Source organism: Amblyraja radiata, chromosome 2 (assembly GCF_010909765.2).
Source record: "Amblyraja radiata isolate CabotCenter1 chromosome 2, sAmbRad1.1.pri, whole genome shotgun sequence".
Lineage (NCBI taxonomy): Eukaryota > Metazoa > Chordata > Chondrichthyes > Rajiformes > Rajidae > Amblyraja > Amblyraja radiata.
The window spans coordinates 56,371,563-56,386,854 of NC_045957.1; the positions used below are offsets into that span (position 1 = coordinate 56,371,563).

The window sequence follows — 15,292 nt, forward strand, 5'->3', positions numbered from 1 at the left end:
ACATACATACATACAGCACTCCCTCAGAGGACCTCAAGAAATGCTTGTGAGTAGAAATAGGTTTTAAGTCTAGACTTAAAAGAATTGATGGAGGGGGCAGTTCTGATGGGAAGAGGGATGCTGTTCCACAGTCTAGGAGCTGCAACCGCAAAAGCGCGGTCGCCCCTGAGCTTATGCCTAGACCACGGGATGTTCAATAACCCCAAGTCGGCCGATCTGAGGGACCTGGAGGTGGTGTGGTGGGTAAACAGACTTTTGATGTAGGTGGGGGCAAGCCCGTTAAGGGCTTTGTAAACATAAAGAAGGATCTTGAAATTTATTCGGAAACGTACAGGGAGCCAGTGGAGAGAGGCCAGAATCGGGGTGATGTGGTCCCTTTTTCGGATGCCGGTCAGGAGTCTCGCTGCGACATTTTGGACCAGTTGCAGGTGGGACAGGGAAGATTGGCTGATGCCAGTGTAAAGGGAGTTGCAGTAATCGAGGCAGGAGGAGATAAATGTGTGGATGATCTTTTCGAGGTCATCAAACTGGAGGAATTGTTTTATTTTAGCTATTGTCCGAAGCTGGAAGAAGCTAGCTTTTACCACGGCATTGACTTGTTTGTCAAACTTCAACGCAGAGTCAAATATCACGCCAAGGTTTTTGACGTGAGGTTTGAGTAATGGGGTAAGGCTTCCAAGGCTGCCTGCTATCGTTTTGATGGAGTCCGAGGGGCCGAATAGGATGACCTCAGACTTACTCTCGTTTAGTTGGAGGAAGTTCTGGGCCATCCAACACTTTATATCCTCGAGGCAGTGCATAAGACTGAGTAGATTTGATCAGTTGTTGGGTGACAGGGGGAGATAGAGTTGTGTATCATCTGCATAGCAGTGGAAGGAAATGCCGTGCCTTTGAATGACTTGGCCTAAGGGGAGCATATACAGGGAGAAGAGAATGGGGCCAAGGATGGAACCTTGTGGAACCCCGCAGCAGAGGCTAGCTGGGGAGGAGAAAGAGTTGCCTATGTTTGTAGAGAAACTCCTACCTTTGAGGTAGGAGATGAACCAGCTCAGGGCAGTGTGATCAATACCAACCCCGTACCGGAGATGGTCAATTAGGATGGTGTGGTCGACTGTATCAAATGCTGCGCTGAGGTCGAGAAGGAGCAGGAATGCACAGTCGCCGGAGTCAATGGTGAGAAGTAGGTCGTTATGTACCTTCAACAAGGCAGACTGTGCTGTGGTGGGCCTTGAAACCTGATTGGAAAATTTCCAGGATGGTATTTTGGTGAAGGTAAGGCATCAGTTGACTTAAAACTACCTTTTCAAGGACTTTTGAAAGGAAGTTTGGAAATAGGTCTGTAGTTGCTAGGCAAGGTGGGGTCTAGGTTAGGTTTTTTCAGGAGGGGCTGGGCCACCGCGTGCTTGAAGCAGGTTGGAACAGTGCTAGTGGCCAGAGAGCTGTTGATGATAGAGAGGATGCTGGGACCGGCTGTTGCAATGACATCCTTCAGAAGGGCAGAGGGGACAATGTTGAGGGGGCAGGTAGTAGGTTTCATGGTGGTGACCAGCTTTACAAGGGAGAGTAGAGTAACGGGATGGAAACAGTCTAATTTAGAACAGACCAATGAGACAGCTAGGTCACGGATGGGAGGGGAAATATTTGTTCTGATGTTCTTAACTTTGCTGGTGACAAATGTAGTAAATTCTTCGCACTTAGCAGGGGAGCCAGCTAAGCTGGTGCTGGGGACAGGACATATGACAGAGGTAATGGTACTAAAAAGGACCTTGGAGTTCTGGGCGTTTTGGGAAATAAGGTTGGAAAAGTATTATGTTCTCCCAGACTTTACTGCTTCCTGGTATTTGTGAAGATTGTTTCTCAGAAGTTCAAAGGAAATTTGAAGCATCAGGTTTATACTTCCTGATTTTCTGCACTCTCTTCTTAGGGCTCTGGTGGTGTCATTGAGCCAGGGCCAGCCTTTAGGCTTAGGCTTTCTCATTTTAAAAGGGCAACAGAATAGTAAGATTAAATGAGAACTTAGCAGTTTGAAGTTTGATCTGTATTTTATGAGGAGTTACGATGAGGGATTACGTGAAGAACCCCGCCAGGACGCATGCGTGTCATTCTTCAAAGCAGCGGTGTGAAATCACAGATAACTGTAATGACTAAACATAGTAAGATTAGAGAAGAGATACCAGTTAAGTATATGATCAAGGGTGGGAGCGGAGGGCACGTAATCCCTCATCGTAACTCCTCATAAAATACAGATCAAACTTCAAACTGGTAAGTTCTCGTTTAATCTTACTATTTTACTTCGGAGTCACGTGAGTGACTACGTGAAGATTTTAAAGCTCTGTGATTTCATGCCGTGGAAACGAGTCCATGCATCACGTCTGCCTTGATGACTGTAGGAGGAATTGTGTTAACATAATTTGGACATGAATTCGACATTGAAATCATAAAATTTATGAACACAAATTTATAACCCCTTTTTATGGGTTTAAATTAATTTACAGAACTTAAAATTGTTTCTGCAAACGTTCCAGGTTTCATTACTGGTTTATTGTAAAATAATTGGAATGTTTTTTCCCCCCCCAGACCATCCTGCTGCCTTGAAGATTTGGTCCATTGGGACATCCAACTGTATCGCTGCCGATGTAGCTGCAGCCCTGGTGGAATGAGATTTAAAATATTAGTATCCACCCCAGCCTGTGTTAGCACCTGTTTCAGCCATCTTGAGATGGTCTGGACCGTCACTCTTTTGTGTGGTTGCTAGTGGCTGACCAAAAAGTGCCTTCTCATTGCCTCTTAGGATTTTCGTTTTCTCCATGTATAACGACAGATGTCTTACTATACACAGACGGTCATCTGTTGGGTATGACCTAAATTGTATATTGAGGCCTGCTGATCCCTGTCTGTTCTGCTTACTAACTCTTAGATATGAAACGTAATATTTTCTGTTGAGGAAGTCATGTTGTCCAGTCTTAGTTTATGCAGTGACTGTACCCTCTGTGCCGTGACCAATGCCATTAGCATGACTGTTTTTAATGTCAGTCTGTGTAGGGACAGAGCTGTTGCTGGAGACCAATTCCTGAGCACCTTCAGGATAATAATTACATCCCATATTTGGGAGTACCTGGTTCTTGGGGGATTAGTATTAAAAATTCCCCTCATAAGTTTTGTTACCAGTGGGTGAGTCCCAACAGAGTAACGCTCTGTCCCCTGCCATAGGTAAGTCGATAGGGCACTTCTGGCGCAGTTGATGGCACTGTAACTGAGCCACTCATCATAGTGGAGGCCTGCCAGATATTCCAGAACAGACGGGATGTTCATGTCTCTGTAGGTGATGTTGTTTTTATGGCAGTACATCTCCCACTTCCTGATATAGACCAGATACTGTTTTTTGGTTGACTGTCTTTGGGCCGCCGAGATCATGTTCACTGTTCGGTCCGTCAGTCCCAGTTGTAGTAGAGGTGTTTTTAAACTCTACAAATTAATAAATTCAAATGTTTATGGCATGGGTGGCTATCCCTTGTTATGGGATGTAGCAATAAATCTGGTCTATGTGGGATGGTGATACATGGTTCTAATACCATGTTTAATACCACTGGGAACCATGGTTGAGTAGGCCAATCGGGTACTACCAAAATACCAGACGCAGAGTCTTGTTGTATTTTCCTTAATACCCGACTGATGAGGCAGAAAGGAGGGAATGCGTAAATAAACAATTTCCCCCCAATGCAGCGAAAATGCATCTGTCGCCGCTGCCCCAGGGTCTGGTTCCCATGAAACATAATTTGATAACTGGTGGTTAAGTCTGGATGCGAATAGATCAATATCTGGTATTCCATATTTTGCTGTAATATCAGCAAATACTTTTTTATTCAACATCCATTCGGTGTTTTCATTAAATTTGCGTGACCTGGTGTCTGCCACTAAATTTAGTCTTCCTGGTAGGTAAGTGGCTGATATCCAAATATCTCTCTGGATACACCATTGCCAAATTGTATTAGCCAGATTGTCACATGATGTCGATTTGTTTCCACCCATGTGGTTAATGTATGCTACCACGGTGGTATTGTCTATCTGTAGTCTAACATGCTGGTGATATGACCCAGTACAATATGACTTTAGGCCATGGAATGCACCCAACATTTCCAGGTAGTTTATGCCCAGTGTGAGTAATAATGATGCCTCCTGAGCAGTCCATCTACCTCCACAGCTGGTGATGGTATTGGTGGCTCCCCACCCAAGTGCACTGGCATCAGTTTGTAGTACCATGGAAGGGTTACTGACAATGATTGGATTGGAACAAAGCCAGATCTATCCACCATTTTAGTTTCATTTTAGCTTTGATTGGTAGTTTCGTAGGTCTGTCAAAGTGACCTGCATTAATTTAGAGTGCTTGTATTTTTGCTCTCTGTAAGTTTTGGTAATGTAGAGGTCCAAATTGTGTGGCTGGAAAGGCAGCCACCATTTTGCCAATTACTTTTGCTACCAATCTGATGGATGGTTTGCTGATGTCAATGAGGTTATTGCAAGCCTGTATTAAATCTCAAGCCTTTCCCTTAGGCAGAGTCACCGACATGTGAACTGAGTCAATGGTGAAACCCCAAATAGTCCATAGTAGTGGAAGGCGTTAGTTTAGATTTAACTGGATGGATAATAAATCCCAGTTTTTCAAATAACTGTTTTGTGGCTGTTACAGTTTGTTTGGCCAATTACAAAGTTTTGCCCACAATGAGTATGTCATCTAAATATGCCATGACCATGTGTTTACGTTTCCGTAGAAACGCTAGGGCTGGTTTCAAAATTTTTGTGAACAGCCTGGGGCTGATGATAAACCATTTGGCAGTGCTTTATACTGCCAGTGTTGTCCCATCCAGTTGAATTTTAAGTAACATCTGTGGTCACCTCGTATAGGTACTGAATAGTAAGCATCTTTTAAATCGATGCTGGCCATGAAGTAACCTTTGGAAATTAATTGTTTAGCAGTAACAAAGGTATCCATTTTGTCAGATCTATGATGATGCGACAACCACCATCTTTTTTGTTTTTGATAAATATATTGGACACGAATTCTAATGGTTCGTGTTGAGTTTTCTCAATTACACCTTTTACGTAAAGCCGCTCAGTTCAGCTTGCGCTTTTGATTTTTCTTTATCAGAAGGCATGAACATTCGGTTCAGTATATGTTGAACTGGAGGGCTGTACTTGTGTATAAACTCTATTGTATATCCCTGGATACTGCTAAGATGTAAGTATCGGTTGTTAACATGCTCCATGCATTCAGAAAAGAGTGTAATCTCCACCCAACCTCCATGCTCCCTGTATTTTGTAGGGAACCAGACCCACCTACCTCCATAGTTACCAGTGGCAGGTTTACTTCTTTTTGTAGGTTCTTCGCTGCTGTTGTTGCGCTGGTGTCTGGATTTTCGGTTTGGTTGGCGTTGGAGGTCCCCGCATCTTCCAAGAAGGCCGGCCTGGGCCATGGCCTAAAAAAGACTCATGCGTTGAGTACCGGGCCTTCGAGCTTTCACCAGTTCTGCTGGTGGGTGCGTAGGGTGCTGTCTTTGGCTGTAGTGGGTTCCAGTAGGTTCTCTTGTTCCTGCACCCCTTGCACACTTGTCTTTCCTTCTGCGGACCCCTCTTCCAGGTCAGCCCAGAACTGACCCGCAGTGCTCCCCTCTGATGAGGTAGAAGCACTGTGCAGCCCTTCAAGAGGTACTGCTGTGAGTTTATCATAGGGCCCACAGTGACCCGACTCCATCTCCCGGAGTCTGTCACGTTGGAGCAAATGCTCCACACACTGCTCCATCCGGCTCCAGCGCTCTCGGGCGCTGGCCGCCCGCGGTTGTTCAAAGTCGGACTCCTCTGAGTCCACAACATTGTTTGTTTTTGTGTCTAGCCGCGTGGATCTGGCCGGTGCGGAGGCGGCATCGGGCACAGCTGATCCCACTATCGGTGATCCGAGTGCCGCTGGCTGCTGCTGGCTGCCCGCTGCTCTGCGGTCTTCCCTCACCAGCTTTGTTCTTACTGCCCTTCCGTGGAGTGGATCTGGCCGGTGCGGAGGCGACATCGGGCACAGCTGATCCCATCTAGCCCACCAGCTTTGTCGCAGCCCGTTGGTTTCTCCACCTGTAATCAGCATGGTAAAAACACAAAAAGACCGCAGCTCTTACCTGCAGATCCAGGTTAAAATTGTCGCTACGGGGGAACGTCGTTCCACCCCGTCTCCTGCCGTTTTTGACTTGTCCAATAAGTCGACGACCCCATTTGAATAGTCTTTCGCCTGGCCGTGGTGTTCTGGCCGGCGTGGGACCAAAAGTCGGCACAGCTGATCCCTTACGGGGCTTGTGCCTTCAGCTGCTGCTGGCTCCCGCAACTTCGCGGTCCTCCCCAGCCAGCTTTACTCGCAGCACTTGTGGACACTATTTTGTCCAGCTTCCCCCTCTGTGAAAAAACAGCGCGGGGAACAAAACTACCGCAGAGTAAATTTCTTACCTGCAGGTCGCGGTTTCAAACTTACCGCTGTGGGGGAACGTTCCACCCCGCCTGTCGTTTCGCAAGCGTGAAAGCGATATGACATGCATGCGTCGTGGCGGGGTTCTTCACGTAGTCACTCACGTGACTCCGAAGTAAAATCCAGGATGGAAGAGCAAGTGGTATTGAATAAAGAAATTCAGTCGTCCGTGCTGAGATGGAGGGGTGACGCCTCGATGGTGCAGATTTTGGGGGCCTCAGAGAACTTACTGGCAGTCGAAGAGTTTACGTAGCGGGAATAACGAGCTGGGAGATGGGATTTTGAGGGAGAGAAAGGCAGAGATGTATCGAATATAATTGCACTATGATCTGACAGACAGGCATCAATAATTTCTGTATAACAAATTGGGAGACCAGACGATAGCACCAGGTCAAGTGTATGGCCAAGCTTGTGCGTGGGTCCAGTGGTAAGTAGCGTCCGATTGAAGGATTCAACCAGGTTCATAAATTCACTCACAAGAGGCTTAGTGGGACAGCAGACATGAATGTTAAAATCACCAAGAATCAGGACCCGGTCAAATTTGGGCAACAAGCTAGCGATAAGATCAGCAAATTATGTGATAACGTCCTTATGCATTTTTGGTGGGCGATACACAAGAACAATTAAAAGTTAAACAATTAAAGTTAACAAGTTACCAATTAAAAGAATTTGAACATTTTGATATAATAGAAGTTAACAAGTCAATATCAGAAATGACTAGGCAGGAAATGGAGCATTTCCTTTTATTATAGAAGTAGAAAATCTTACTGCATCTGTACAGACTTGGTGAGAACACAGAGGAGCATCATTGTTAGTACAGTGTTAGTCTCCCTGTTTAAGGAGAGGTTTAGTTGCAGTGGAAGCAGTTTAGCGAATGGTTCCTGAAGTTGATTCTTTGAATAAAGGGGATATCTCTAGAGTTTGGAAGAGTGAGTAATACTCTTATAGACACTGATATAATTTTGTGGAGCTTGATGAAGTAGAAATTGATCAATGCATCGCAGGCTCAGAAAAATGTGTCAACCAGTGGCGTTAAGGAGGTGTTTCTTCTCACAGAGAGTCATGAGTCTGGCATTCTCTAGCTACAGTGTACTAAATTATTAAGTGTATGCAAGGCAGAGTTAGAATGTTTGTTTGGTCTATGGGAGAGTTAAGGACTAAGGAGAACAGGAAGAGAAGTGGAACTGAAGCTAAGCTCAGAAGGTGCATGATTATACAAATGGCAGAATAGACTCAAGGAACCATACGGCTTATTCCTGCTCCTTTTGCTTAGATTTATTTGATCAGAAAATAATTTTCAGTCATGGGATTAATATGTGAGAACACCAGTAATAATTGCCCACAGTTCCAATTCAAAATAGTGACATGGACTATTTTATATCTACAAATGAGGGTCTTAGATTTGTATCTTCCTTAAGTGACTGTGCCTTTTACACGGCACTACTCTCACAGTACTTCATAATAGCCTGGAATATTTAGCTCCTGGAGTGGACCTTGAAGCCATTTATTTCCGTTGCAGCTAGAGGGTGCTCACATTAAATCAACATCATGTCCTGGAAATTAGTACAAGATATTTGTGGTTATCATTAGGGGTTGCACCCCTTTGTGATTGATTGAAAGATGGAAACAGGCTCCTTAGCCCACATAGTCCATGTTGCCCATCGATTACCCATTCACACTCACTCTGGGTTATCCCACTGTCTCACCCACTCCCTAGTGGACAGTCGACATTTCAGGTCGAGACCCTTCATCTCTACTGCAAGAGTAGAGTATATGGAAGTAGGGGAGAGGGGTTGGGCACGAGCTCGAGTGTGATGAGTGGCTCCAGGTGAGGATGGGTTGACTTGCAGATGGGTCAGGTGGGGGAGGGAAGGTTGGAGATAGTGACAGAGGCCGGGGGGGTAACAGGTGGAGAAGAAGGGGCTGCAGATTCTGGAATCTGATGAGAAAAGAATGCAACCTACATGCTGGAGGTACACACCTCTAGAAATGGCACAACATAAAAACTGCACAGGAAAATTAGTGAAGAACATTGATAAAGCACCTATATTTGGATAAGAAAAGTTTAGAGGGATATGGACCAAATGCAGGCATCTAGGATAAGCTTAGTCAGCCTGGATGAGTTGGGCCGAAGGAGCTGTTTCCGTGCTGATGATTCTCTCGCTTTCTTTCTCTCTTTCTCTCTCTTTCTCTCTTTCTCTCTCTCTCTCTCTCTCTCTCTCTCTCTCTCTCTCTCTCTCTCTCTCTCTCTCTCTCTCTCTCTCTAACTTTAGGTTGACAGAGCAAGTCCCTCACAGAAGCTTGGAATGGAGGTGGTAATAAGTACTGTATGTTTAAATCCCACCCACATTGCCATCAACAGGAATAGCTTGTTTTCTATTTGGGATTTTACTCCCAACCATAAAAGAATATTTACAAACTGAATCCTGGCCCTCTGTGAGCTGTGTGATCTGAGTGTCAATTGGAAACCACTCTTGGCCCTGGCCCTCATTTTCCCCATAACATCACAACCTCAAAGGCTTGCAAGATGGGAATGAAAGTTAATAAACAGAAAAGGTGAAAAAAATATAAAATCTTTAGTTTTAAAGAAGGGTCAGACTGTTGGTAGTGAAACCAAATGACAACATTATATCTCTATGGCAATAAAAAGAAAATAAACCTGCACAAAAGAAATATTGCAACTTACAACTGACCATCTGAGTGAATTGAGTATTTTATATTCCTACAGTAGATTTTCAGCATCTGCAGTATTTAGTTTTTCCTTTGATCAGCAGAATTTGTCTAGAGCTAAAGCAAACATCTCTTGCGCCAAATTCTAACCTCAACCACATTGTCTGTAGGGATGCTTGGATATTGCTTCAACTTTCACCCTCTGTTTAGAAAATAGGCCATTTTTTTGTGACTGGGCAAGTCAAATCCCATATAATCCCTTCACTAGAAATCTGTGGGAGCTCAAAGTTGTGTTACATCACTGCATGCAATTAGAGCACATTTTAAATGTTGCACAATTATACCTAGGAATTGGATTAGAGAGAAAAAAAAGCAGTTTTTATGCATAAATCCACCACGAAAAGAGCTTTTCATGTTCTGAAGCATTTCTGTCCATGTGATGGAATTACCACCTGTCAGAAAACTGGAGTAAATAATTCTTGCAATTTATCTCAACACAATCAACCTTAAATCTAATTTGACCATTTAAATTCCACACACTATGACATTGGTATGAGTGGTGTTCATTAATTACTAACCAATAGAATTTGTGTTACAAAGTCATGTCATGCGACCTTCACCGTTCACTCACGTTTAAAGAGTTCATCGCAGTGAAAGTGGTGATTCGTGCAAGAGTTGAAGGGTTTTGTCCAATTTGCTGATGGATAATCCGCTGGAATGCCGGGCTTGCCTACTGCAGACTCCCAACCCAGCTCGAGCCACTGCCGCCATGACCGAGGACCGTCGAGAACAATGGGGGGAGGGGGGGGGATCCGGCAGGGGGTTGCTGAGAACGAAGGGAGACTCACTGGAAATGAAGGGGCACCAAGTGGGGGGCCGCCGAAAATGATGGAGGGAGTACGTGTTTGCTACTACGTGAGGCGTCAGGCAGTAGCTAGGATTGTTCAGTGAACTTTTATAACTTTGTCGGCGCCGGATACGTGGTCATTCTTGTGTACTACCTAGTTGATGTCTGTTGTGTGATGTACCAGGTGGTGCACAAAACAAAGCATTTCACTGTACCTAGGTACATGTGACAATAAAGTATCATTGATTCATTGATTGCAATGAGTAGAAAGGCAGGATTTATAAAGTGCTGTAGACACTGACATTATTACTCAGTCGAGCTCGGAGTTGCGATTATGCCAATCCACCACAGTGTGGAGCCCCATTAAACGGTGCCATTTCCCCTTTTCCCCAAATTCCTCCTCCTGCCTATTTCCCCTTCCTTCTCCATTTTCTGACTTTTGACTCATCCACCCTCCATCCCTTACACATCCCTCTTCCCCCACCGCTCCATTTTCTCTCATCGTTATGAGAGGCCACGGTGATGTGATCATTTCAATGGCACAGCCCCAGTTCCGTGTAGGCACTGGTGAATGAGACAGCATCTGTGATTTCAGTCTGCATCTGCTGTTTACTAATGCACAACTCAGGTTTTGCACGTCTTACAGGGAATAAACCACAATCAGTGTTAAAGTGAGGGTGGCCTACTATTGCAATTCATTTGACGATTCTTGATTTGGTGTTGGAGTACAGTATAATGTCCATTCAGCACACCATAAACGGATGAAATCCTATTTCTAGGCACTAATATTATAAGAAGCAAATATTCAAAACTGGCAGAAGGGAAGAACTCCCTCACCTCATCGTAAATTCCTCTTGTTGACTACAAATTGGCACTGAATTGAAACAGGTTATCAATTGCCCATCGCTTCTCCTATGTGCCAGCAGCTATGTTGAGGGAAATGTGCTGAGGTACGGTATTGTAAAATCTACCAAGGTGATTTTATATTTAATCTGCAGATTGCCTAATGCGTTCTATTACAATCAATTTCCTTATAGATCGGCAAGATCTGGAAGATGCCGGAAAAGTGGACAAATTGCAAGAACCACTTCTAGAAGCTTTAAAGATTTACATACGCAAAAGAAGACCGAATAAGCCCCATATGTTCCCAAAGATATTAATGAAAATCACAGATCTCCGGAGCATAAGTGCAAAAGGTACCACAATAAAACAATTATGATAATTTATCATTTCTATGTTGCTATCTTATTTCTTTTAAATAATGATATGACTTTATTAGAATATCCTTGAGCTATTGGGATTTGTTTTTTGAGGTACCTGGATTAGATTTGGTAAGCATATCCTATTTAGTCTCCATACACAATGACTATTCAACAGGGTGATATTTGGAATGAAATAACTGAGCAACAGTGAATCACGCTATAAATCTGGGTTCCATTTCCTCGAGGTGATAAGGCTGGGGGGGGGTTATCTGTCTGAGGTGTACAGATTCATGCTAGTAATTGACTGGGACAAATCCATTAAAGGAGCAAATCTCGAAGTAAACAGATAAAAACTGAAGTTGTAAGGTATGCCTTGAATTGCTTGAATGTGAAATAAACTACTCCAGATAGCATGAATGAATTAGAGGCCATGAAAGGAAGATAAATTGGTACTTGCAAAATATAAACAGTAAGAGTTTATAAAAAAAAAGTGTAGTGCAAAGGATTGAGAAAAATACCAATTTTTCATAGGTTTAAGGTGAAGGGGAAAAGATTTAATAGGCATTTGAGGGGTAACTTTTTCACACAAAGGGTGGTGGGTGTATGGAACAAGCTGCCAGAGGAGACAGCTGAGGCTGGGACCATATCAACGTTTAAGAAGCAGTTAGACAGGTACAGGGATAGGACAGGTTTGGAGGGATATGGACCAAACGCAGGCAGGTGGGACGAGTGTAGCTGGAACATGTTAGTCGGTGTGGGGAAGTTGGGCAAAATGACCTGTTTTCACACTGTGTCACCCTATGATTCTATGACAATGCAGTTTCGATGGACTGAATAGTCTATTGTAATTATTCATGTGACATGAGGTGACAGGCATAATCAAGCAATGAAGACTCTAGGATGCCAGTTAAAACATCAATGAGTGGGTGTGCAACAAGGGGCATTGTTTCCGAATCAGGGGGTCATCCATTTCAACTGGAGGAAAGGTGCATTTTTTTCTAAACTAGTAGAACCATTGGCACACAGTAACAGAAATCTAGGTTTAATCCTGCCTTCACGTGCCATTAGTGCGAAAGTTATGATAGAATTGATGGGAATGGGCGGAGTAAAAAGTTGAATTAATGTAGTAATAATGTATATTGGTGAATGATGATCAATGCGCATGGTGGGCTGAAGTTCCATGTTGTATCTCCCTATGACCATGGCTCACAAATTCTTCCTAATAACCACCTTAAACATCTGTTTATTCTGTGTTGAAAGTCATACTATTTTTGAATTATTCACTGCATTCTGAATGTAGTTTGGTTGCATAGAATTTTTGCTCAGAAGGTGAACTTGGTGTTAAGAGGAAATATCACCAGGAAAAGTCCCATAATGATCTACCAGAAGCTTTCCAAGTGTGCTTCCATTTAGATCTTCCCAATCCCACACAATCTGCTCCAGACATCAAGATGATATCCAAGAGAGAAAGATTGAAGGCGCTTCCCTTGGGAGCTTCCAAAAGAACTACAGATGCTGTATCTTTAGTCTTGACTGATGCATAATAATGTGACTTCTGTGAAGTTGCCTAAAGCGGTACTGTAAATAGATTCTCCCATGAGAAAAATGTTGCAATTCTATTTGCGCTGTAGGTAGAGCACTCTGCATTTATGTGCACATAACTATTGAATCAGTTATGATCAGCCTAGCCATGGATAATGCTTAGCGCGACAAATCTGAGATGCTGAAACTATTATCACTGGAAGAAAGGCACGGTGACATTAAGATTGTTACGGAGGTGGTTCGGAAAGTACATCTGTTCTGAATTGTTGAAAAGTTTGCATGCCTTGTATAAGGAACAAAGATATTGCAACAATGGATGTTTACCATAACTAAAAAGAATCTCTCCATCACCCAGGTGCAGAACGTGTCATCACACTTAAATTGGAGATCCCCGGATCAATGCCGCCCCTCATTCAAGAAATGCTGGAAAACTCGGAAGGGCATGATCCCCTGGCACCTGCAGCAGACACTAGCACAGAAAGTCATGGGCGAAGCAGTGGAGCACAAGAAGCCAGTCCCAATCCCACTCTGTCTCCCAGCACTGCAGGCAATGGACCAAACAGCAATGTACCAAACACACAGTGAAATGGCCCTGCAGTGATCGCCTCCATTCCCGAACATGGTGTTTTCATTTTTTTCCTTTTTTACTTTGGACAAGCAAGACCCGAAGGACCAGGCCGATGACAATAAATTCACCATTAAACATTGACCGCAATGGACTTTGGAGTATGGGAATACTGAGAAATAAACAGTGTTCGTCAAGTTCCGCCCTCAGAGATTATATGCAGTCAGTTCAAAGGCAGATACCTGGTAAAGTCCGTCTGTATATCCGCTGTTGCATGCCGGGAAGAAGGTGTGGAAATGGTGACAAACTCTGATTATTACATTATTTTGCAGAGTTATTCCTCGATGTTTACTCACTTTCTATGCTGGAGTTTCTGGTGCTTTCTCATTGCCTTGCATATCATGTTTAAATACATACACCAAATGATGGAACAAAGCCTAAACACGTATGTCAGGTGATTTATGGTTGTAGGATTCTCTGATTCATTCTTAATGTTACTGTTGTATTTTCCTGCATTTCTTATTCAGAATAGCCTGAAGGCTGGAATTTTACCCTCAGTGCACCAGCATTCAATTTTGTCAAATAAACAAGGACATATTTCCACCTTCTTTTGCAATGGAAAAGAGAGTTCGATATTTTAATTTTTTTAAATGCTATCATTATGTGTCGCTGGTATTTGTTACCCACCGACACACAGTTAGCCTACACTACCATGTTCTTTATATGAGTGTTTACACTTCACAAGCACTTAAATAACAGATTTTTTAAAGAAAAGAGAAAGCAATTCTCTGCAGACACTAAGTCAGAACATGATATTTTTGCAGTAGGGTTCATCCATTGCTCATTGACTTTGTACTAGCATCCAAAGCTAGTAAAATATGTTTTTTTATTATTACAGCTGTGCAAATTCATTTCACGTTCAACATCAGATCAAGGCGTAAAGTAAAATGCTGCATGTTGTTTGCAGTAAAGATAGCCTCCAAGGCACAACACTTTTCAGTGTTATTTTGTTGTTTTATTTGCTTGTACATGAGCCAGTAAGTAAATTTCACCTGGTGGCTGACGCACATTATATCTCTCTGCAGAAGCGTGTAACTATTGTAGATTTGTTCTTGAGTACAGTAATTTGAGTTTATTGAATCATTCTTGTGTCTAAAGCACTAGTGGGATGTTGTTTTTTAGTATTAGGACTGCTCTTACTTTTACTGGCTCTGTTTGTACATTGAAATTGTTTAACAATGCTTTCTATGTTCATATACTGGTTATCTTTTCCATTAAGTTTCCTGGCAAAAGAATAAAGTATATTTATTTTATTGTGTGCTCTCGAGTTATTTCTCCCTAAAAGTTTCAAAATAATAGATTTGAATAATAGCCAATGAAAGTTTAAGAAAGTCCACACAATAAATAACAGAGTAACAATTTTTGCCTAGAACATGAATTTCACCCGTCTTTGGAGTACCAATCTATCACTTTGTTTCATTCAATTCGACCTCACACACTTAAGAGAAATTGGCAACAGACAATTGAATGCAATATTGGGGGAAATTACCCCTCCCTCCCATCCCCCCACCTTTCCCCTTCCCCCACCCTCTTCCCCTCCCCCCTCCCTCTTTTCTCTTCCACTCCCCTGACGCTTCCCCCTCCCATACTCCTTTTTCTCTTCCACTCCCCCGACTTCCCCCTTCCTCCCTTTCCTCCCTCCTCCGCCCTTCCTCCACCCCCCTCTACCTGCACCTAAAGTGGCTTTTCTTCCTGCTCCCACACTCCAGGTGTCCTCCAAGTATTTACTCATGGTTGAGCACAATTTCACATCTACATGCTCTATCCTTGGCAACCGCCCCTGAAGACTCCCAGCTCCATCTCCTCGTTGCCTTGTTTGATCCCTGCGCTGTTCCTGAATCTTGCTTTATGTCACGTTCAATTCCAGTTATAAATGGTGATGAGCAATTCAATAATATGGCTGT

The 15,292-nt window shown here is 43.3% G+C and overlaps 1 protein-coding gene across 4 annotated transcripts in view; it reads left to right on the forward strand.

Moving 5' to 3' along the window:
- rarb (retinoic acid receptor beta) overlaps positions 1-14,641 on the forward strand; it is a 124,639-nt gene extending 109,998 nt beyond the window's left edge. For all 4 annotated transcript variants that reach the window (XM_033046969.1, XM_033046942.1, XM_033046960.1 and 1 more), the window contains 2 exons: positions 11,057-11,215; positions 13,119-14,641. In XM_033046969.1, the coding sequence (XP_032902860.1) occupies positions 11,057-11,215; positions 13,119-13,348 (389 nt within the window). In that variant the 3' untranslated portion in view covers positions 13,349-14,641. The remainder of the gene's footprint in view (positions 1-11,056; positions 11,216-13,118) is intronic.
- Positions 14,642-15,292: the final 651 nt, after the last annotated feature.